The 24,067-nt window shown below is 36.5% G+C and overlaps 1 protein-coding gene across 5 annotated transcripts in view; it reads left to right on the forward strand.

Annotated features, from left to right (window-relative positions):
- The window catches only part of KCNK2 (potassium two pore domain channel subfamily K member 2), a 177,967-nt gene that overhangs the window by 123,036 nt on the left and 30,864 nt on the right, over nucleotides 1-24,067 (forward strand). For all 5 annotated transcript variants that reach the window (XM_032466475.1, XM_032466477.1, XM_032466474.1 and 2 more), the window contains exons 4-6: nucleotides 6,874-7,034; nucleotides 9,403-9,589; nucleotides 21,362-21,501. In XM_032466475.1, the coding sequence (XP_032322366.1) occupies nucleotides 6,874-7,034; nucleotides 9,403-9,589; nucleotides 21,362-21,501 (488 nt within the window). The remainder of the gene's footprint in view (nucleotides 1-6,873; nucleotides 7,035-9,402; nucleotides 9,590-21,361; nucleotides 21,502-24,067) is intronic.

The following is a 24,067-nucleotide window of genomic DNA, read 5'->3' on the forward strand; positions in this document are numbered from 1 at the left end:
CAGCATTTGAATAGACCTAACTTAGCCACTTCCTAGTTGGCTTGCTCTTCTGTTTCACAGATCATAGTAAATATGGGACCAAAATTGTTTACCCAGCTTTCTAATGCGGTGTTTCTAAGTGGTCCCATAGTAAATATGGGACCAAAATTGTTTACCCAGCTTTCTAAGTGCGGTGTTTTAATGGGGTTGTTTCTCACACACACATTGCTATTTTTGGTTTTCACTGTGGCAAATCTTTGTCCATTTGTGTACCTTCACTGATGTTTCAAGAAAAGTTAGTAGATAGAATATTTGCTTGAGTTTATTAATGGTTTGGAATTTTTTAAATGAGTGTTATCTTCGTCTTTGTGTCCACAGTGTCTTGCAGCAGTGATTGGTGTGGTATTGGTTGACTACTTCTTCATTGAACAGAATTAAATCATACTGATTGCTGTGGTGATGTTTGATTTCTTCTTTTCTGTGTACAGCTTGGTACTTCATGATATAAAATTGATCAAAAGTAAAATAATAGTATTTTTTCTTATCTAAATTTTCTCTCCATGGGATTAGGGTAATAGAGCCTACCTCCTAAATTTTGGGTCAGAATTACTTAGATGTGTTTTGTAAACTATGTTTAACTCTGGAGGGTCCATATAAATGCAATTTCAATTGATTGTTGCCTTTATCATTGCTGTCGTCAATACAAGTGGTCATAAACTACTGTTTCCACTTTGGAAGCTGGCTAAGAAATTAAAGATTTTCATGAACTGCCTGCTAGTCACATAGTGCTCTTAAACCTAGAGTGTGTGTGCTGTAGCTAAGAAGTGTAAACAACTGAACTATGTAACTTAATTTCAGTAAGTCTTAGGCAGAGGGTAGAAGCCAACAGTGTTGCTTATTAGAAGTTCAGTCTGACATTTTTCAGTGGAAGTGAACTTGTTTGTGCAAGTTGGCCAGCTGACAGTCTTTCAGTAAATATCCCAAGTGCACAAAATCAGGAATGTATTTGGCGTTTATCAGTTTATCATTATGGAAATTTGATATTTCCTGGGAATAGGTCTATTATTATGTGGCAATCCAGGGTTTCCAGATGAGGGCTGGAGGCAAAAGGCAGAAGGCTAAATTAGAAGACCATCTCAAAGCACCAGTGCAGACATGTTAGACTTGGGCCAACTTCATCCCTGAAAATGAAATGAAAGCTTGGTGATTTGATGAAGAGGAGCCCTGGTCAGACCAGCAGCAGATGTGACTGGGTCTTTCTTCACTGCCTCTTGGGTTGGCCTTTACATAGAATTTATGTTCTTCTTTTGACATACAGCATCCTTATATTTTTGTGTAGTCATATTTATCCTTCATTTCTTTATGGTTCTGCCCTAGGAGTTATACTTAGAGAGTTATCCTCCTGCCCTTTCTTGTATATTTTATGGTCATATTTTCCTTATATTTAATGATTTAATCCATCTGTAATATTTTGTGTATAACATGAGATAAGGACAGAATTTATTTCCAGGTGGCTTACTGTTTACCCCATCACTGTTTAGTTAATAATCAAGTCTATTGATTCTAATTCTATATTTATGTGAAATATCATATTTATCAAATATTGAACTCATTTATATGCTGGGGTCTGTACTATACTTTCTACTGTTTTCACTCATTAATTTACCACTTTTAATTATTAAAACTTATTATTATTAAATTAAATTATTAAAACACAGATAGTATCTTTTTAATTTGGAAGCAAACTTTGCCTCGCATTAATCTTCCTTTTAAATATTTATTGACTGTTATTGTTAACTTTACTCCATATTGACTGTTATTGTTAACTTTACTCTAGATTAACTTTAGAATAATTTTATTCAGTAAATATTTCAAGCACACATAGCCAATAATGTATTTGGGGTTTATCAGTTTTAAAAACTATGAGATTTTGATTGAAAGATAGTAAATTTATTAATTGGTGGGAGATAACATTTAATTTTTTATGAGTTCTCACACAGAAACATTGGATTTCTCTGTATTTTTTGTTTTCTTAACCCTCTTGCTAAAGTTTTGTAAATTTTTTAGGTTCATGTATTAGTCAGTCAAAAAATATTTATTGATTGTCCATTAATGCACTAGTTAATAAGCCAGTAAGATTTTGGAATTATAGCCTTATATATATACATAGTATATGTATATAAAAAACAATAAAATCAATATCTACATTTATGGAACTCATAGCCAAGCAGGGACTATAGACATCAAATGGATTGCTGCAAATAATTAATCGCAAGTGTGGACAGTTCTTGAAGGGGAGGTATTATTTATTTGTAGTATTAATAAATTCTGTCAGAAAAATGACCAGTCCACCTAGGACTGTTCAGATAGGAGTGGCATATATGGCCCTCCTGCTAAGTGATCTGCTTACAATGGACTTAGTAGCAGTTTTCTGTGGAAGGCTTCTTCCCTGAAGGTGATATGAAGACGAGATGATAGCTGTTCTGGAGATGTGCTTATGTAACTGTCAGGGGTTGGCCAACAGGCATTGGTTAAGCTTCCATCCAGATCTCTGGCACAGACTATGTATAGCCTCTTAAATTTGACTCCTATTCTATAACGTATTGGCCAATATTAGGCGGCTGAGGGGTGTAAATCCCTAAATTGTAGTGCCAGCCAATTTCTATGGTAGTTGATTTCAAGCTATTAATGCGAAGTCAGCTGACTTGCAAAATTCCCAAGCATTTGATCGTTGATCTCTCAAGACAGCTTCAGGATACCACTGGAACACACACACACCCCACCACCCCAGGCCCTGTCCTCTCTCTGGTTTCTGCCCCACCCCACCTCCTCCAAGGTTAGGCCCCATCAGTCTTCAGTCTTTTCTGTTCCCTTAAGCTCTTCGGAAGCTGCACTGAAAGCCACTCCTTTAACTTTATTGCGAAGCATATGTTATGCTGTAAACTGACAGCTGCTCTCCTCAGGCGAAGCATTTTGAGTGTGAACACCTTAATTTAGGAGTTAAAAGAAAGCAAAACTTATTATTGTTTCTTTCCCATTTTTCTTCTTGCCAAAACAGTCTGTTCCACCCCGAGGCAATGGAGATGCTGCTGACTAACCAGGGAAAGGGTCAGGAAATCCAGACAACTACTAAGATCAATATTTTGAAAAGCTTAGCACATTGTATTGCTTAGAGTCAATGGATACTTTTCATAAATCCGTTAATAGTATCGAGTTGTTTAAACATTGTCTAATCATTGGTTAGAACATGTGGCGTATCTGTGGAGACAAGCCTACTCTTACTTTACGCAGGGAAGAGGGAAGAAAACATGAGGACCATCCCCTGAACAGCCGTTTGATCCTCTCGCCCAGGAAAGTGTCTGGGGAGTTGCTGGCATGCTCTTTATTCTTTAATTGAAGTATAGTTGGTTTACAAGGTTGTAATCAGGTACACAGCAAAATGATTCAGTTTTATTTATATATATATATATATATATATATATATTCTTTTTTAGTCTTTTCCATTATAGGTTATTATAAGCTATTGAATATAGTTTTCTGTGCTATATAGTAGGTCTTTGTTGTTTACCTGTTTTATATATAGTCGTGTGTATCTGTTAATCCCAAGCTCCTAATGTACCCCTCCTCCCCATCCATTTCCCCTTTGGTAACCATAGCTTGTTTTCTATGTCTGTGAGTCTATTTCCAGTTTGTAAGTAAGTTCATTTGTGTCAGGTTTTTTTAGAGTCCCATGTAAGAGATATCACATGACATTTGTCTTTGACTTATTTCACTTAATATGATAATTTCTAGGTCCATCTGTGTTGCTGCAGATGGCATTATTTATGTCGGAAAAGTGCTAGGTCACTTTGTGTGTGTGCGCTGGGTGACTGTGGGAGGGGCCCCACCCCCGAGGGCGCAGAGGGCAGCCTAATGGTGTCGAGAGAAATATTTGGAAGGGGAAGCAGCAGAGACTCAGCAAAGAATCATATCGGGTTCCCTCAGTCCTACCCACTTCGTTCTCCCTTCTGCTGACTTTGCCATGGAGACAATGAACATGAAGCACAATGATGCCACAAGGAACTGGTCTCTGTTTTTGATCAATGAAAGGTAGATTGGCTCTCCTTACATCTAGAATTCTTTGGACTTGGGGCCATTTCGTTGGTGATATAAATGGGCTTCCCGAGGAAATTCTCTGTCAGCTTTTCTGAAGACGTTCTAGTGGCTTCTGGGCTGAATCTGAGTCAGTGATGGATGAAAAGTTGGAGCCTTTGTTTCTTACGCTTTTAACTTTCGTGGAGCAGATCAAATTGAGCCCTCTGACAGCTAGGCTATGTATAGTGATGCCAGAGTCAGAATTTTTTTTTAAAAGTTGTACCTTTTATTTTTGATCCTTGACCCTTCCTGGAGGTAGGTTACTTCTTATGGATATACCTCTGAAGACATTTGTCCTCTTATGCAAAAAGAGAAAGTGGGATGGTGTAGGCCTGCCCTACCTCAGGCCACGTGGTTTTTCATCTGGGGGGACAATAAAGAACAGTGCTGGATCTTAGCAGGACTCTCTGGAATAATCAGAGGACTCAGGTCAAAACAATCCCCCCTGCTGACTTCACAAGGCTCTCTTGTTCTTGGTACTCTGCTTATTAATGCTAGAACAGAGGACAGTGTTGAGATGGTTGAGTTCTGTTCTTGGATATTGTACAGCAATCATGCACTGTCCCAAATAGTCCAGCTTAAATTGTCTAGTTAACCTTTGGGATGGCCTTTTTCTTCTTCAAATTACCTTGGTACAAGACTTCTGGGCCCTTTTCACACTTGCTCTGGAGAGACCTTTGCACATGTTGCCCTGGTGTTCGGCATTCCCAGGCATTAGTAGATGAGAGCAGATGGAAGATAAATGAGTTAAATGCGTAGATACCCATCCATTTTCCCAGGTCTTGGAGTGCCATCCATGGCAGGCTTTTTATCCTGACTTGAGGCTTCTTCCTTCTACCCAGGGCCTTCCGGCCCTCCTCATCCTGTGAGCAGAGCACATCGACACTGAAATATTTTGAATTGAGGAGCCCACATCCCCCATAGAAGCAAAACGGAAGAGTCCAAAAGGAATATTTTTCTGAGGGAACCTCATAAAGGCATCCAAATTAGAAACAGACGTGAGCCCATGAGCAGTAGCCTGTAAACTAATCAAAGCTTGGGGGAACTGCTAATCCTGACTTCACAGTAGCTGTCTCCAGCCTTTGCCTCCAGAATTAAGCTGTGAATACAAGCTTTTCAAAGACTTGTGTGACAGATCTTCCTCAAGCAGCCAGCGGGCCTGAGAAGCAGTCAGGCAGCTGTGACCTGGAGGCTGCCGTGAGGAATTAGGAGACCCTGCTCTCAAATTATGTGAGCGGCACACCCACATCAGTTCAATGAATGAAATGCCCAGTCAGACCCCGGTCCCCTTCTCTCTGGACAACACACTTGTTTGAAGAGACTCTTGCATGTACCACCAGAGCAACCACGATTCTCACTGAGGCTGGGAAATACATTCAGCCACAAATAGTAACCAATCTGTTTTTATAGTATGCTTATGTGTATGAAAATACAACTAGGAATGCTCAAACACTTGAAGCAATTCACCTAAATCAAGGAAGCCTAGAATTTCTCTTAAGGAATTGAGTTAATATATGGTACAACATTGAGAAAACCCCAAGAAATGAATATAATTATTATTTTCATAGCATAAGAACAGGCTAATGAAAAAAGGCAAAAGTTCTTGAAAATTATATACATTTGGGGAAAAAAAAAAAAACCCTCAATAGATGAAATGACTAGCAATGAACACCAAACTGGCGGAAGCAAGAAGAGGAAGATGGAACTCTTACGGGGAGAAAAATGAATGGGCGAAAGGGATTAAATATTAGCCTCTCCCCACCTCCCCCGAGGAAGGTGTTGTGAAAGAACATTAGGAATGGATTTGGAGAGGTGATATGAAGCCCCTTGATCATATGTGTCCTTTTTGTACCCAACAAATAGAACACCCATATTCTTTTCAAAGAACAGTGAAGCGAACACAAAAATTGCCATTGTAAAGCCAGGAAGAAAATCTCAGTAGATTCCAAACAAGTAAAAATCATATAGGCCATACTCTTCAACTGTTAATAGTCATAAAACTAGAAAGTAGCAACAGAAAAAAACAATCTTAAAATATCCATCCACAGCCTTGAGTAAAAGAGGAAATTAAAACTAAAATTCCAGATTAATATAATATGAAGGACAATGAGAGGCTCACATAGGTGCTCTGTATACTTCTAGAAGATGTGCATTCTTTACCTCAAACATATTTCTAGACACTGCTTTTGTTATTAGGAAAAAGAGGGGGAACTGAGCTGATTTAATCATAACAAGTAGAGACCATCCTTACACAAAACTGGAAAGCCTTAAAAATCCTCAGGACTTTAAAAATTTTTTGATAATTTTAAGTTTTTATTTATTACTTTTTGGTAGGTACTTGAATGAAACCCAAATTTAAAAGTTATTAAACTTTTTAAATAATTTAAGCATATGTGAATACTCTTAAGGCAATACACTCTTCTCAGTAAATGGCAATGGAAGCTTTGTAGTCAACAGGATTATCAGTATAGAAAGATAGGAGTTAATTTAATGAAAATAGTGACTTCATTGCCTATGTTACTCCCTCAATTTCAATCATCCAGTTTAATTGGAACATTAGCTATAACTTATGGATTGTTAAAATATCTGTTTATAAGAGAATTTTCCATTAAAAGCTTATATGGTATAAAGGGATTCTTAATTAGTCAAAATCTAGAATTGATACAACATTTGGAATTTCTGAATCAAGCTTGAGGTCATATGTTTTAAACTATCACCCATTTATAAACAACTGAATTCTTTTTTTTTTTTTTTTTTTAGGATTTGGAAACATCTCACCACGCACAGAAGGGGGAAAAATATTCTGTATCATCTATGCCTTACTGGGAATTCCCCTCTTTGGTTTTCTGTTGGCCGGAGTTGGAGATCAACTAGGGACCATATTTGGAAAAGGAATTGCAAAAGTGGAAGATACTTTTATTGTGAGTGCAATAGTCTTTTAACTACATATGTTAATTGCTTAATTTTTAAAAATATTATAAATGTTTCTTCACTTCAGGTATAGTTAGACATTTAGTTATTTTTTTTTACAACAAATTATATGTGCCTCTATTTGCAAGTAACTCACTTTCTAGTTTTTTTATATTTCTCTGAATAAATACATTAATGAATGAGAAAAAGCAAAATAAACAGGAAAAAAGTCATAGGTTCAAATTCTAGATGTATCATCTTCTAGCTTTATTCATTTAAAGTAGTTATTTTACCCTTAAATCTCCACTTTGCCCTTTTTTTAAGTTGAAGTACGATCACAATGTGTCAATTTCTGGTGTACAGCACAGTGTCCGAGTTATGCATATACATACATATATATTCGTCTTCATTTTTTTTTTCATTTTGCCATCTGTAGAATGTGAATAATGGTACTGATGATGGGGCATTGCTCTGAGAGTTGGAGATATTAGATGTGAAAGCTTAACCTAGCTAGTAAGTGAATGACATTTTATTTAAAAATCACTTTGGTGCCCTTGTTCATGGCTGGTAGCATTTTAAACTTTACATAGCCCTTTTGTGAAGGACAGAATAATATACAGCAAACATGATAAAGAGGGTCATATAACTTGATTCAGTAATGTCACTGACAGAAATTTATCTCAGGGATGTCATTCAGTAGAACCAAAAGCAATATACATGAAGATGTTCATGGCTATTTTATATTCAGTAGGGAAATAAATAATTAAAATGAAAATGCTCTGGTTAGAATTTTAAGGGAAAACAGTATCATCAGGATTACAAGCTTCTATTCTTGAAAAAAATTACTGGATAAAGAAAACAATTGTGTTAGAGGGTGAGATTATAAATGATTTGTTACCGCTGCCACTACTGTTACATTTTATTTTCTCTTCAATAATGTTTTATCTTTTAACAAAAATTTCAACAAAGTATTTTACATTGAACTCTACTGATGAAATAAGACCACTGAATATTAGTTTTTTTAATTTAAATTATAATTCTAGTTTTAGCATTAGATATGTTTCACATTAAGTTCAAATTTCACTCTTAAATATTTTTACTGTGAGAGTGGAATAGGCATGGTTCTTCCAGAATAGGCATTTTACCCATTTTTTCTGGTATTACATTTTTCTTACATTGATATTAAAAGTATCTTGTATTAATTGAGAGGGCAGATTAGTGGCACAAACTTAGTAATGCTGAATTGTTCTTCAATCATTCATTCAACAGATTTTTGACTGCCTGCTGGATGCTGGAGAGTTTTTCATGCTGCATCCACATCAGGGCTTAGAACAGATGTCCTGGTAGTGAATATATTTCAGTGGTCAAGATTCAGCGTTTCATAGTCAACTCTGTTTTGAAAACTTTACAAACATGAATTCATTTAACTCTCACATATGTGATAAGGATGGTGAACTAGAGAAATTTTTATTTTTACTTTCCATTCTATGGTTTCATAGATCTTGATCTCTAGAAAATTTTCAAGCTCTAAAATTCAGTGATTTTTCGATGGTGGGGATGTGACCTATAATTTTCATAGTAGATAGGACAGATTCACTTAGAGATGAAAATATATGGTGACGACCTCAAAAGGAGATCTGTGTGTATGGACTTCACCTCCTATGTTATGCTGCGGAAATTCCTGGTAAGAAGAGGTGAAAAAATATGGGGACTCTGAGGGAGCTGTAGCATAGGGGTGTTGAAGACGTATCCTTGCCTTCATAGCGTGTCTGATATATTTAGTTGTACAACTTAAGGCCATAGAACAAAGAGAGTTCATCTGGTTCACTTGGGAACCAACTGTGGACTTTAAAGTCTGTTAGTATTTCACTTTAATCAGTTGAAGAATGAAAGGAAAATCTGGTCGGAGCAAGAGGGAAAAGTCTTCATGAAATTAATGATTTTATCATTTATCAACAGTAAATATTTAATTCATAGTTCAGTTTTCTCCGTTTTCATCTGTTTCTAGATTGTGTTTGGCCCACAATCAGATGTTATGCCTACAGAATAGAAATATTTCAAAAGTGGTTTAGGTAAACAAACAATGATGTAAATCTGAAATTTGATTCTCCAATCAAATGTAATTTACTTTAGAAAATATCTTACCTGTTGCAAAGGTATGTAAGGGCAAAGTAGCAACATTATTAGCATTGATTGTTTTCAGTTATTCATGTTATACTCAATACTTACAAGTAAAGACAGTTGAAAATTAAGTATTAAAGGGAATAAAATTCCATTCTCATTTGCTAATTTGCTGGTAACGGTGTCTATAGGTTTACTTTGCAGGTACACCAGTGATCGATCTCAATCTATTTCTCTCTCACTCTCTCTCATCCCTAGAAGTGGAATGTTAGTCAGACCAAGATTCGCATCATCTCAACAATCATATTTATACTGTTTGGCTGTGTCCTCTTCGTTGCTCTGCCTGCGATCATATTCAAGCACATAGAAGGCTGGAGTGCCCTGGATGCCATTTATTTTGTGGTTATCACTCTGACGACCATTGGATTTGGCGACTACGTTGCAGGTAAGTTTTTGGTGGCACCGACCCTGCCCCCCAACGCTTGTTGTTTAGATTGTTTTCTTGGGTTTGCAGCAGGACACAGTGACTGTCTTCTTTCCCAGGGCTGTCATGACAAAGTTCCATAGACCCTGGGTGACTTTAAACAAACGAAATTCATTTTCTCATAGAAGTTCAAAATCAAAGTGCCAGCAGGGGCCAGATCCCTCCCAGACTCTTGTAGGATCCTCTTTGCCTATTCCCAGCTTCTGGAGGAGAGACCTTCAGTCCTTGCTGACCTTACTCCCATCCCAGCTTCCAACATCGCATGGCATTTCTCCCTGTGTCCCTGTTGCTGTGTCCGCATTTCCCTCTTTTTATAAAGACACCAGTCATATTGAACCAAAAGCCCATTCTAGTCTAGAATGAATTCATCTTAACTGATTACATCTGTAAGGGTCTTATTTCCAAATAAGGTCATGCTCTAAGGTACCAGGGTTGGGACTTCAATACATATTTTTGGAAGACAGTTTAATCTACAACTATGTCAGAGCAAAAAAAAAAAAAAAAGGTCATTTCATGACAATGAAGGTAAGCAAAGGGGTGCAACTGAATATTTGTTTTTCATTCTATGAAAGAAATTTAAATTGCAGTTTGTTCAGAATTTTATTGTCCCACCCTGATTTTACTAACGAGATATCTGCCTCTTTTTTTTTTAAGTGGCACAAGAATTCAAGTTTAAATTATCTTTGCTCTTTTTACTGAGCCTTTTCATGTCTTAGTTTTTTTCCCCTAGTTTTGTTGAGAAATAGTTGATGTACATCACCGTGTAAGTTTGAGATGTACAGCATTAAGGTTTGATTTACACAGATCGTGAAATGAAATGATTACTACAGTGGGTGCAGCTAACATCCAGTCCTCTGATGCAGTCAGTCTGCCTTGGTCCCTGTGGTGCCGAGGATGCCTCAACCTCACTCCCGTGTTCTAGGTCCTCTCAGTGCTGTCTTGTTCTCAGATCGTAGTTAGTTATTCTCCCATCTTGGTGATGTTAGTCTCTTAAATTTGAGTTTTAGAAACACCTGCAAACTTTAGAAAATGTCCTTAGCTTCTTAAAAACCTTCTTTTCTCTAAGATGTTTATCTCCTTTAATTTTCAATTCTAATGTCAATATTTTTTACCTTTTAAATATTTTTTCCACATTTTGTAATTCACGTTTTTTAAAAAAATTTTTCCTTTTTTATACATGTTATTTCAGTTGCTGTTTGCTTTATTGTTGTATCTCTTAGGTCTTGCATTCCTATCATTTCAACTCTTTCTTTTCTGGTTATATTATCCAATTATTATTATTGTTCTAACTCCAATTTTAAATAAATTGTCATAATAGTGGTAAAAGTAATACAGTAATTCTCTGTCACGGATCATTTGGACCAGCTCCTGAAAATCCAAACCATTTTTTTTAAATCAGTTTGAAGTATTAGAAAAACATGCTAAACATGACGGTAGGAATGTAGTGTTTAGCATGTTTTTCTAGTTAAACTTAAACTATTAAACTTCCCAGAATAAACTCACTAGCCTGATTCAGTTTTAGGAGGGTTTTATACTTTCTGGTTGGTTGCCGTTCTTTCTTAACTCAAACTTCTTTCCTAAATACTATCAGAAAAGAAAATCTGCTTTGCAGTTTTATAAAAATCTCAGAGAAGAATCTGTTTTTATTATTTGTTAATTACAGTTTAACCTGGCAAAGCCCTTCTTTTGGGGAGTGTGTAATATCCTGGAAATGGGGATGTTTTTACAAGCAGAGCTTTGCTTTCGGTCAGAAATACCCCATGCACATCTCTGTGGTGGATGGAGGCCCTGGGAAAGGAGGCTGCAACACTCTGCTGGAGATTACTTTTAGTTTTCTAATTAGCAAAATGCAGAGGGAAGACTCTCAGACATTGGTAGCTCCATACAGGCTGACAAGCTTCTGCCCTAAAATACCCATTTTTCTACCTTTCATTGATGACATAGAAATAATTTGCTTAAGTAGAAGTGGAAAGTGCTTTAAGATAGCAGAAAATGAGACACAGTGATGATAACAAAAATTTTACTTGCGGCATGTTAATCTTAGGCTGTTGTATCACTTTATAAATATAATTAACGAGATCTTCTAGAAACTGTGGAGTATGCAGGTTCTAGGTGATGAGAGTCTTCCCTGTTCAGGCCGGTAGCCTTGTATTACACGTTACTGTATTCTACTCAATTTTTAATTTTTATGGTAACGCATAGGTATGTGTATTTCTTAATATATGTATTTTTCAGCTTTATTGAGGTGCAATTGAAAGATATATACATATATATTGTGAAAGGATCTAATGAGTTAATACATCTATCGCCTCACTTTGTTTATTTAGTGAGAACATTTAAGTTCTTTTGTCTTACCGAATTTCAATGATATAATACAGTGCACATATTATTTTAAACACATTGTAAGTCCAGTATGTGACCCTCACAGTTCGAGACTCTAAAAAAACCCAAAAATTATAAATAAAAAAATGTGGGTGGAATCCTAAAATAATGGTGTGTTTGTGACCACAGTGTAAACTGGCTTAGAAGAAAAGAACAAATATTTTTACTTGATGGTTTCATAGAAGATGAAAAAAAATTTTTTTTTAATTTACCTTAGGAGATAATACTCTGAAACTGGCTAGATTGTGAGTTTCTTAGTGGCCCTTCCCAACTGCCTGAGGAGTTAAGTTAAATGAAAACATCCCATGTGTATCAGTGGGGGCCCTGAATACAGAGTCATGGTCACAGCATCGTAGGGGAACAGGGGAACAAAATGGTATTTGCATGGCATTGAGTAGTGTAATAAACATCTTTATTATTACTAGGATTTTATTTTCTTGTACCTCTCTTTAAACCCATTATTTTAATTTTATTTCTACTTTTCAGAGGAAATAAGGGAAAATGGTAGAAATACACTTTGCCAATCATTTGCAAAGGACTTTGATGTGATCAAAGCAACAAATGCTGAGAAAGAAATTAGAGAAGAGGCAGATGGACACTACTTTTGTTGACCCGTCTCTGTCTCTTTAATTTTTGTATTTGGTAGCTGTTTTGGTCTTTGGAAACTGTAGAACCCTGTTCCTAGTACTGTAGTCTTTACCTGCTAGATCCTTGTGCTCAGGGAGCATTTTGGGAATGAAATGCGGACGAGGGGGCCTGACGTGGCAAAAGCTGGCTAGGAAATGCGTGTTTGCAAGAGTCTTTGGAAAAACAAAAATTATGAGCTTTTTTAAAAGGATCTTGGAAAAGAATCGTCTTGTATAGTTCAGAAAAGTACATAAAAATAGTCTTTCCTCCTGGCTACCTTGTGACAATAAGGTAAAATTAGCCACTGAGTTAAGGCGAGTACCCCATCTGGGAAATAATCGGTTGTTTACTTTTTAGAACCTTCCTTTTGCTGTCAGATATAACGACAGATAGTATTCTCACTCATGTTGGTATTTTTGCCAGGAAAAAGCGAGAGGCATTGCTTTGACTTGAACCTTCTCATCTTTCTATTGGGCTGTAAATCTCAAAAGAAACCCAGATGTACTTCCTGTAAGGGACATTCACCGTCTGATGCCCTTCTCAAGCCAGCAAGCCCTGCTCTGAATCGGATTAGAGTTCAGTTACGTTGTTGTATTGAACTTCTTTGAAGACAGCTTAAAGAACATATTCTGCAAACAGTGGTGTTTAAATTAAAGGAAAAGGAGGAAATTTTGGAAAGTGATACATAAGTGTTTAGGATATAGGTTGTAACCTTGGTGTGATTATTGGGAGCATCTCAAAAGCACCCAGTGGTGGTGCAGTGGCTTTGACCAGAGCTCTGAAGTACAGTGCTCATCCCCGGGAAATGAGCAAGAAAGTCCAAGCAGGGAAACTTTCTTCCATAGGAAGAAAACAGGAAAACTTCTATTGCTTTGTGTTTTTAAAACCTCATTCCCTACTTTTTATTTTTTAGTTCATGATGTTCCTGATGTAATTTGTTAGAGCATAATAGATTTCTCAGTCATGAATAAATATACATTTACATTGGCATGCACAAATCCTTTTCACTGTTGGCAAAATTGGATCAAAAGCATTTAGAGACCACTGGTGAAGATGAAGTAGGTACAAGAGTTCAGGTTTCTCTGTGTATGAGACTGAATGTAAGAATTCAACATTTAGTCATTTTTCTGCAGGAAGAGCCCTTCCGGAAGATTTTAATTTTACATTTATATTTATGCAGAGGACCTGTTTTACTGGCTGGCTGGTTACCTTAGTGATGAGTATTCCTGATGGTCCTTTTTGTTCTTTCACCAATGCTCAGGGTTCTAGAGCTAAAAAGACCTGGGAGCCAGACAGCCCCTCCAGCACTTTTATTTTACATATGAATAAACAGGCCCCCTAGTGCTAACCGCAGCTCTAGCAGAGCCACCCTCCCAAAAAGGTGAGAGAAGGAAGTAAATTATTTAGCAAAGTGTCATTTACTTGATTTTAGCAATGCCTATAATAATTTATAGTCAAATTTGTAGAGGTAAGTTAAAGTTAATGGTAAAAATTATGTTTGACAGTTTACTGCTGGCTTCCTATGTTTTGTTTATTAACTTTTGTCATTTTATTTCGTATTTGATGAGAAGTCTGAATTGATAAATTATTAAATCATGCTTGCCTTATGGACTGAGACCTAGATCAGCCTTTCTTCATTAAAATCTAAGAAGTTATCTTAATTATATGGAAATGTGTGAAAGATTGAGTTCTGCTTATTTAGGCTTGCTTTCAAAACTTGTCTTCTAAGTCCATGATTAAAAAAAATTCCTAGGGGTTGGGAGGATGGGCAAAATAGGTGAAGGGGATTAAGAGGCACAGACCTCCAGTTATTAAATAAATAAGTCATGGGGATGTAATGTACAGAATAGGAAATATAGTCATTAATATTGCAATAACTTTAAATGGTGGCAGATGGTAACTAGACCTGTCGTGGTGATCATCTCATAATGTATATAAATGTTGAAGTACTGTGTTAGAGCTGTACGCCTCAAACTAATGTAACGTATGTCAGTTATACCACAATAAAAACAATTAGTTGATGATTCTTCAAAATCTGAAAAAAATGAAATAACTGCCTAATTTAATGCAAGTTGACATTATTTTTCAAAATCAGTGTTCTCTTTAATATATGCTGTTAGGATGGGAGTGACTCACGTAAGCCAAGAAGTGCATTTCCATGAATCGTTTAGAAGCTGCCCAAAGAAGTCCTTAGATACAGTCCTTTTTGTAAACCAGGTTAGTGCATAAGAGATAATATGATTGCATAATAATATGCAAATTTATAATTTCACAAAGTATCCTCACCTCACCTATTTTTCTAACTAAAAACCAAAAAAATTTAGCCAAAAGTTCAGATATATTCTAAGAAATCCTCATGGTTGATATTATGGAAACACATTTTCCATCTCAGCATAAATTTACTTTGCCATCCAAATATATCTTCTTGGAATTTTGATCAGTGAAATTTAGTGTATTTAGTTTAATAATGAAATTTGCTTCATCTCAGTCTAATGCCTTATACTCTTCTCTCTGTACATAATTAGGGACTTTTAACAGGTAGAAGTCTCCTTCTGGTGTGTTTATATTTACTAAACTGTTACAGATTTTCACAGCTGTCAAATCATTTGTCTTCACATTTTTTGACTTGGAAAGAACATATTTGTATATATCATATTAAGTTTCCTTGGAATCATGTTTTCAAAGTCATTATTGGAAATGCAGGTTTTAGTCTCCAAACAGTTAGTTTCTCTTACAACCAAAACCACGACTCATTTAGTGGTGTGCTCAGAGCTTTCTTCACGGAAGGCAGTTTTATCATGAAAACATATAAACCTCCACTGAAAACCATGGCAAGGTTTTTTGTTCAAAACCGTTTGTCCTAATAGAGAAACTCTAGAAAACAGTTGCTCATGTTGCCTAACGTTCTGCAACCATGTCAAAAGTCAGTTATTAAAATTGCTATTAACGAGCTGATCACTGAGCAGAAGTTTGCCAGGAATTTAACAGATGACAAGGAAGGTACCTGATGAGAAGTGAGGGTTACTGATGAGCAGTGAGAACCACTATCACCACAGTGGCTCAGAAAAATTGCTTGGACTGCAGAGAGAGGGTTTATGTGACTGCAAGGGAGATGTCTTACATTCATCGCTCATTCGTTCATTCATCCTGGTGTTCAGTGAGCACATACTATGTATCAGGTGCTGTGCTTAGCACTAGTGCTCATGATTGCTCTAGTTCCTGTTCCAATGGGACAGAATGTTTGCAATCAAGGAGTAACAATTAAATCAAGCAGGAAATCTTTTCTCTTCTTGGTGCTTCTGTGTGTTATTGTGGGAAAATTCTGCAAGGGGTCTGATAACCCCCTTATTTAGCTAGTGGTCTCTCAGAACTCTTTAGAGAACTGATAGCTCTCTGTGTGATTAATTAAGTGGGATTTGACCCAAATGGTTCAGAAATCCTAGGGACTATGGGGAAACCAAGAAGTTATTTAACTTCTGGGATTCGGAATGGATATATAGAAGAATTGTGGAAGCATGTGGAGGAAAAAATGAGAAGGAAAACCTTCAGTGATTGACAGTTAAGTCTTAGTGAGGCAGACAGCAAATTGTACTAGATTTAATGAAGAAGACTCCAAATTACTCTGTATTGAGACTCAAAGGTAATTTCTAGGGATAAAAATTCTGTGCATCCTGTATACTGTAGATGTCCATGCTTGCAAAGGATGGGTAAGGCAATGTATTGATCTTCCTTTCCTTATGATTGTGAGCCTAATATTGTTCCAATGGCAGTTTTCCTAATCTTGGGCCAAGAACCTAGCAGGAAATGGACAACTTCTTGAATGCTGAAATTGAAAATCCCAAAATATAGGTTCAAATGCTGGAGAGGTTTAGTTTTTTTGGCCTTTTTTGGTCTTGTGTTTTTTTTACTAGATAGCATAAGGGAAGTTTGGTTTAGCAGGTGAGCTTTTGTTTAATACTGAAGTCACAGTTCCATTTGTAAAAATGAAAACAGAACTTAACATTATTGAAAGGGCCTTTAGCTCTTGAAGCACTGAGAAAACACTTCGTTCAGTTAAATTGCTTTACTATTAAAAAAAAAATACATGAAAGCAGAAAGTTTTTTCCCTTTCATATTAAGACAGAGTACCTTTGATTAATAAAAACAAAATCAAACAAATCAAAAAAATTGAAATCGATAATTTGGTATCTAAACTAAAAATACTTATAGATCCATGTAAAAAAAATCCTGATTTTATTTAGAACAAAGTCTATATTAGTATTCTATAATACATGTATCATTTTAAAAAACCAGAGAAGGGACGTGGAGTTGATAACCTTACTCCAGAATGGCTAGATGATTCTTTAAATCCAGGATATATCTTTTTTTTTTTCTTTATAAATATTCTGTGATTCAGCAGCATCAAGGCAAAGAAAATTAAACTTAGCAGGGAGAGGGCATTGTACTCTCAAGTACAATGGGGCTAACTTCTGGAAACCGGTGGAATGAGGACATAGCAAGGTAAGGAGGCTCCTGGGAAAGCAGTGCTTACTTTCAGACCCACCTGGTTCAGTAAGAACCTTGAGGGGAAGAGGAACACCTTGTTTGACTGAGTGTTTCCAGCCCTAGCTAAGCGTCTACCATACAGCAGGGATTAAAAAGGATGATGGATAAGTGATGGGAAAAATAGTAGCTGAGATCATAGGTGACACAGACAGCCTGGTTTAATGAAAAGAGCCTGAGCTATGAAGCCCTACAGGTCTGAGCTTGAATTCTAGCTCTGCTGCCCCCTTTCCTGTAGGACCTGATAACTGTTATCTTACCTCTGAGCATAGGGCTTCTCTGTTGTAAAATGGCAATACTTACTGTTGGGATTTCAGGGAGCCAAGACAAACCTTTCATCCCTGAGTTCTGAACAGACTGTGAGAATGATGGCAGTTGAAATACCAGCTTAATTACTTATAAAGGTAGCTGGAAGTAAGGCTTAAATCTGTGGCCAAGTGGTCTTACTAAGAATCTCGTACTAAATCCGTGGAAATATAAAGAGTGGGAATGTGACTCCCCTCAACACGTCCCCTCCTCGGGGCTTGGGATGGAATGATTTCATTTCGGTAAGCCATCGGTAAGTCGTAGCTTTCGCTCCTCTTTCTAGATCAGAGTTTAAATATTCTGTACAATCTGCTGCAATGGGCATAAAGACTGAATTAGGTAGGACTATCGGGCCAAAACAAGAGAGCCTTTTCGTGGTCTGTTCTGGCCCCTCAACCAACAGCTCTTTATGACCAGACAGGAAAGGGCTCTCTTAATGCTGGGACCAAGTAGGAAAGGGATTGTTGCCAGCAAATGTTTGGGAAACGCATCTGAGGAGAGAATGGGTTCCTAGGAATAAGACCAGACTGAATCCTTCCTGAGCTACATTTTTAGCAGTTTTATCTGCTAGACAAACTTAGGCTCTGGTGATTTCCTTATGTAAAGTGTCAAGGAGAAGAAGTCCAGAGAAAAATGGCGCCATGTAAAAGAGGCCGGCCTGTGTCATGTGAGAGTCAGCGACTTACTTTAACTACTTTGAAAAGTTTATAAAATTCCTAAAACCTTGGTACCTCCACCCTTCTTTGCTATTTTTATTACCGTCTGTCTGCTCTCCTATTATGATTAGCCAGGAAGCTCTTAAAATGGAAAGGACTTGTGTGCGTATCTTCAGTGGCAACAAAGAAAACAGCAGTGACGTGCTGAGTGAGTGAGGAACCCAGGAAGGGAGAGAGGGTTGCAGCATCCTGCAGGTGGCATCTCAGGAGTTTGGGAAGGAAAAAAGTGATGAAGTGGTGGGGTGGAGAGGGAAGTAAGGGCATTTAGGGAGGCGATCCAGGATAGAGACATTACCCTCTGCTCTTAACAAGCAAGAGACCCACGTACAGGTTTCTTGAATATGCGGCACTATACTTAATGCTTATAACAGCCAATACATTTTTTTTAAAAGTTTCCTAATTTAAAAATAACACTAGGAACCTTTTTTTTAGCAAGTTATCTTAACATTGCAGATATTTTAATTTGAATAAGATTCTTGAATCAAGTGAATTGAATAATGTAAAAATTAATGCACAAATCTTAGATATTAGAAAGTGAAAAGGATTTGTGAGTTGTTTGATAATACTCCCATATACATTAGCTTTTCCTGGATCACTTGACTGCCAGTATTTCATCTTAAGAGGGGGCAATTAAGAATGGGAAAACATCCCCCCCCACCCCAGGCTTAGAATCCACTAAAACCTGTGGGATGAACATTTTACCCAAATATAGACCTTTTACTGATTAAGTTAATTTACTCTGTTCAAACTGTGACATCCTGTTTATAAGAAAGAAGACTTATAAAAAGCCATCTTGAGCATGAACTAACTTCTAAAATCAACATTTTGGTGAACTTATGTGTTAAGTGAGTCACAACTATTTGGATGAAGATTTTTGGTTTTGAAAGAGAAAGTACTTGGGGGAAAAATGTCATTTTGGTTTCATTGAAATGGAAACATTTAAAAAATGGAATTTGCTAGTGAGCCTATCATATAACAAGTTTCCACACACATTTCTTAAGTCACTTCTGTGAATTTGCAGAGCTGCATCCCCCGTGGGCCAAGTCTTAACCACCAAAAGATGCATTTAGCTTTTATAATCCTTCCCAGAAATGATATTTTTTAAAATGCTGCACAAGGTAAAAAAATTTTTATAATTATTTTGAAGGTAATATTGACTCTGTGAACTGAATCTTGAAAATTACTATTTGTCCCAAAAGAAAGCTGAACTTTGGGACATATTATTTGCCTGATATAAAAAATGTTCTCTTTTTACTCTGACCCTTTTAATATTTGAAAATGTCACTGTGGGCAACGCGTCTTATAATTTATAGAGAGTAATGTTACATTCAGAATTTTATGTTTGGTTTTTAATGTGTACTTGCTACTTACTAGCTGTTCTGGCTGTACAGGTTGAATCTTTTGAACTGAGTATACCCATAGCCTCTGTTAAAGCATCCCCGGTCTCAGTGCTTTTGATCCTAAAATCCTTATCTCCTGGCTCTGCTCCTTTAAGCGTTACTTTTGTATTTAAGGTTCCTATTGGGTATCCTGCCTGTGGGTATCTCGAGCAGTGCCAATTTATCACGTCCCAGTTTGATTACTTTTCCTTTTTTTGGCCACTGTTCCTTCCCCTTTGTTTCCTTGTTCAGTTCCGGGCACCATCTCCCCGTTGAGGGTCTCTGGTCTCTGGTCGTTCTAGAGCCCTTCCTTACCCTTATCACACCAACTAAGCGGTCATCAGCCCCTGACAATTCTGCCTCTAAAAGGTCTCTTCTTTTCATTCCAGCCTAACTCAGGCACAGTAATTCCTTAGTGAGTTCAGAACAAAAGTTTCTCGTGGGTCTTTCCCTGTCAGTCCTCCACTCTCTGCCGCTAGATCTTTCTGGGCATATAGTCCAACACGGACATACTCCGCATTGCTGTAGAAACAAGCCTTTACAACCTGACACAACTTACTTTTTCTAGATTCCTCTCTTCTACCTGTCTGCTCCCTTGGCCCCCTTCCATATGTAGCTTTAGCCAATACTAAAAGTCCTTTGAATATACCATATATTTTCACACTGAACTTTTCTGTTTTGATCCTCATTATTTGACTCACCTTCTGTCTTCTCATCTTCACCCTTCCAGAAGTAAAAATCATTTCTTCTGTGTCCTCTCACAGTACTTTTTGTTCTTCTTTGGCCATCACTCGGTATACCGCGTTATGGTTCATTGTCTATGTGAAGCTTCCTCAGGCTAAATTATGAATTTTTCCAGAGAGAGACTTCCTTCCCTCTCTTGTGGAAAAAAAAAGAAACTCTTTCAGTGTTTGAAACTTAATAGCCCGATTAATATGTGCAAAGTTGGGATGTACTGAAATGGATTCAGATTCTCATAGATGCAGTTACTGTACCAAATAAACGGAGAAGTAACGAAGATTAAAGCAAAAGAACTTCTTTGCCAATTTTTTCTTGAGAGCTAGGGATTTAAATGTATGGCAAGCATAGGAATTCCTTTGAAAAGTCAGCGAATAATGAATGGCGGTATCACCTGCAAGCTACTATTTGTTCAAATTAGATCCACCAAGGCATTGTCTCTGGCATTTGTTATCAATTCATTGTATTGATGATTTTAAAACAAGAACTACTTTCTGTCCAGGATGACTTTGAATTGATGATTGGTTTGCATGTATTGATTGGTTAGCATGAATTGATGGGCAGTGAGATAAAGGTACTAAGTTAAATGCACGTGAAAAAAAGCATTGTCTCTGTCTCCTACTTGTTGCAATAGAGTAGAAAGAGAACCTGATACACATGGAATAATTAAGTGCTAGACTAGTTGAGATTGATTATAATAAACAAAAATGAAATTTGGGCAGTGAAAAATTATTATGACTTGGAGAGGTAATGAGAGGGCTCATTAAGAACATACTTATACCTGAAACTAATATAGTATTATAAATCAACTCTACTTCAATAGGAAAAAGAATTTATTTACTGGTTCTTGAAAAATAGGATTTTTTAAGGATTGCATGAGCGAAAACAAGGAATTCCATACGAAGAAACTGACATGGATCAACTGACAAGAAGCTTTCTATGTTTGAAAGGCCAAAATTCAGTTGATAATTTTAGCAGTAATCTATATTGTTTACTCTTATGAATATGAAGTCATTCTCTTCTACTTTGTTTTTCTCTTACAGGTGGATCGGATATTGAGTATCTAGACTTCTATAAGCCTGTCGTGTGGTTTTGGATCCTGGTAGGACTTGCTTACTTTGCTGCTGTCCTGAGCATGATTGGAGACTGGCTCCGAGTGATATCAAAAAAGACAAAAGAAGAGGTGAGAACTAAGAAGTGTGCAAAGACAGTCTTACTTAGCTAATTCAGTAAAGATTATTTTTAATGTTTTTTACATTTATTTTTTTAAGTATTTAAACATTAAGATTTTTAATATTTATGTTTGCTGTGAATTTGCTATATGAGGCTATCAAATGAGTTAAAATTCATTCACTTAACAAAGACTTTCTAAACACCTCTACATGCCAGATGATACCTTGGTGCTGAGGGTAACTTGTAATGAAGAAAGATGCAATTAAAAATATATTCTTACTTCTTTTTCTTTTTTCTTTTATTTCTTTATTACCTCCAGGATACAGGGTAAATTTTATTCCATAAAGAAATAGACAATAGAATATTTGTGTCAGAATATCAGTAGCATGAAAAAATGAACGTATTGTATCATATTGAATTTTTAAATTGTGTTCAATAATTTCCTTTCTTCATCTATCTATATAAGTTTGTGCAAGTGCCCACGTATGCACATGCGCAGTTCCCCCAAAGCCATGTGTGTTATGACTAATTTCCCTGTGTACAGATTTCAGCTCTTCAAAACGGTATTCTTTTATCTGTTTTGTACAGTTGTATATACAGAAATGAACATTAGAATTTTGACTCATGCAATTTTGGAAAATTTGAAATTTAAATCTTGATTTTTGAAATTTCCTAGTTTGGAGACTGAATTTTGATTTTATAATGACGGGTCCAAAAGTACTATTAGTTTGAGTGTGTTTTATTATGAATTCTGTATTTTTTTGCTTCTGAGTCTTAGCCAACTTAGTGATTTTTTTCAGAGCACAGCAAATCTGTAAGGCCTGCAGCCATAGTACCCTGTCTCCCTTTACTTACCCCTTCATTTCATTATGTGTTGTTCATAGGCCAAGAGACACCAGTGTCAAAATCTTTGATACAACAAGCACGAGTCTTTAAACATACACCCAAAAGGAACAGAATGAGATAGGAAATGTTCTCTCTATAAACATTTTCTTTGAAACTCATCAAGTCATATAATTTCTTATTAATACCCAAGATGCCTACAGTAATTAAAAGGAGTATAAATTTTTCCAACATTTCCTCTCACAGATACCATATTTCTCAACTGGTAATTCATATATTCAGTCTGTATGTATTAATCTATATCTTAGTTATACTGTAAAACCAATAATTTAATATAAACAAATGAGCAAGACAGTATGCTTGGCATTCTAGTTTAAATCATGTGAAAAGTTCTCCTCTGTATAGGACCCCAACTGATTTCTCCCCAGTCTGTATTAGGTTCATTTTGTGTGTGTGAGAGAGAGAGAATGAATGAATTATGGTTATTTTAATTTAAGTTAAGTGTCTTTTAAGGATCTTAAGAAACTAAGGGAAAAGGGGAAATTGTAACTAGGAAATATTTTGCATAGCAGAGCTAAAAAGAGAACTTCTCAAACTTCTCATAGTAAACTGGCTTTCAAATGCATTTTAAAAACACACACATTTATTTTTTTAAATAAAATAGAATTGAACAGAACCAATCTCCTATAGTTACTTTTTAAAAAGTACTGTTTTGTGGAAATATATATTTATATATACATATGTATAATAAGCACACTATGTATTATATACATACTTGCGTATACATACTAATATTATTATGGCTCACAGTCCAAAAGTTTGAAAGCCACCCAAGCACACAGAGACTAAGAGGGAATTTTTATCTTACACCATTTGTATAATTTGTATTTGATTAGAGTTGAAAAACCTGTATTATTAAAAACCAGTGCTTTTGTGGTAGGACGAGCTGGGAAAGCACTGGCACCTTTTCCCAGAGTAGTGAGATAATCATCTGTATTACTCTGCTTGAGCTGCCATAACAAAATAGACTGGGTGGCTTAACCAACAAGAATTTACTTGCTCACAATTCCAGAAGCTGAAAGTCCAACATTAAGGTACTGGTTTCTGGTGAGGTCTGTCTCTTTGGCTGGCAGACGGTGCCTTCTTGCTGTGTCCTCACAAGGCCTTGCCTCTATGCACGTGCCTGGACAGAGGGGGTGGGCCTTTGGTGGCTATTCCTCTTATAGGGACACCAGTCCTATCGGATTAGGGCTCCACCCTTATGACCTCATTTAACCTTAATTACTTCCTTTAAGGGTCTGTTTCCAAATATAATCACATTGAGGGTTAGGGCTTCAACGTAAGACTTTTTGGAGGACCCAAAAGTCAGGCTATAATACAATCCTTTGAATTAAATTTACATTTCTACATTAATTGGCTTATTTAATATGAAAAATAAGTTTGTTTGCCTGCTTATGAGTGATCTCCATGATTCTCAGCCAAAAGTATACTTTTGTGTTTCATGTGTTTTCAACACTGAAAAGTAGAGAGCTGTTTTCTTTTCTTACCATGAGTTTTTTGGTTTCTACCTAGCTTTTTGAGTGACATGTACTTTCTGGTGACTGCATCTGTGGAAAGCTCGTGTGAGTAGAGGCCATGAGCAAGTTTATGTGAATCCTCCGGAGCTGCAGCTGCTCCAGACAGTTGAGTCAGTTGCAATGGAACTGTCACTTGGAGCAGATGTGTGTTTTCTA

Source organism: Camelus ferus, chromosome 23 (genome assembly GCF_009834535.1).
Source record: "Camelus ferus isolate YT-003-E chromosome 23, BCGSAC_Cfer_1.0, whole genome shotgun sequence".
NCBI lineage: Eukaryota > Metazoa > Chordata > Mammalia > Artiodactyla > Camelidae > Camelus > Camelus ferus.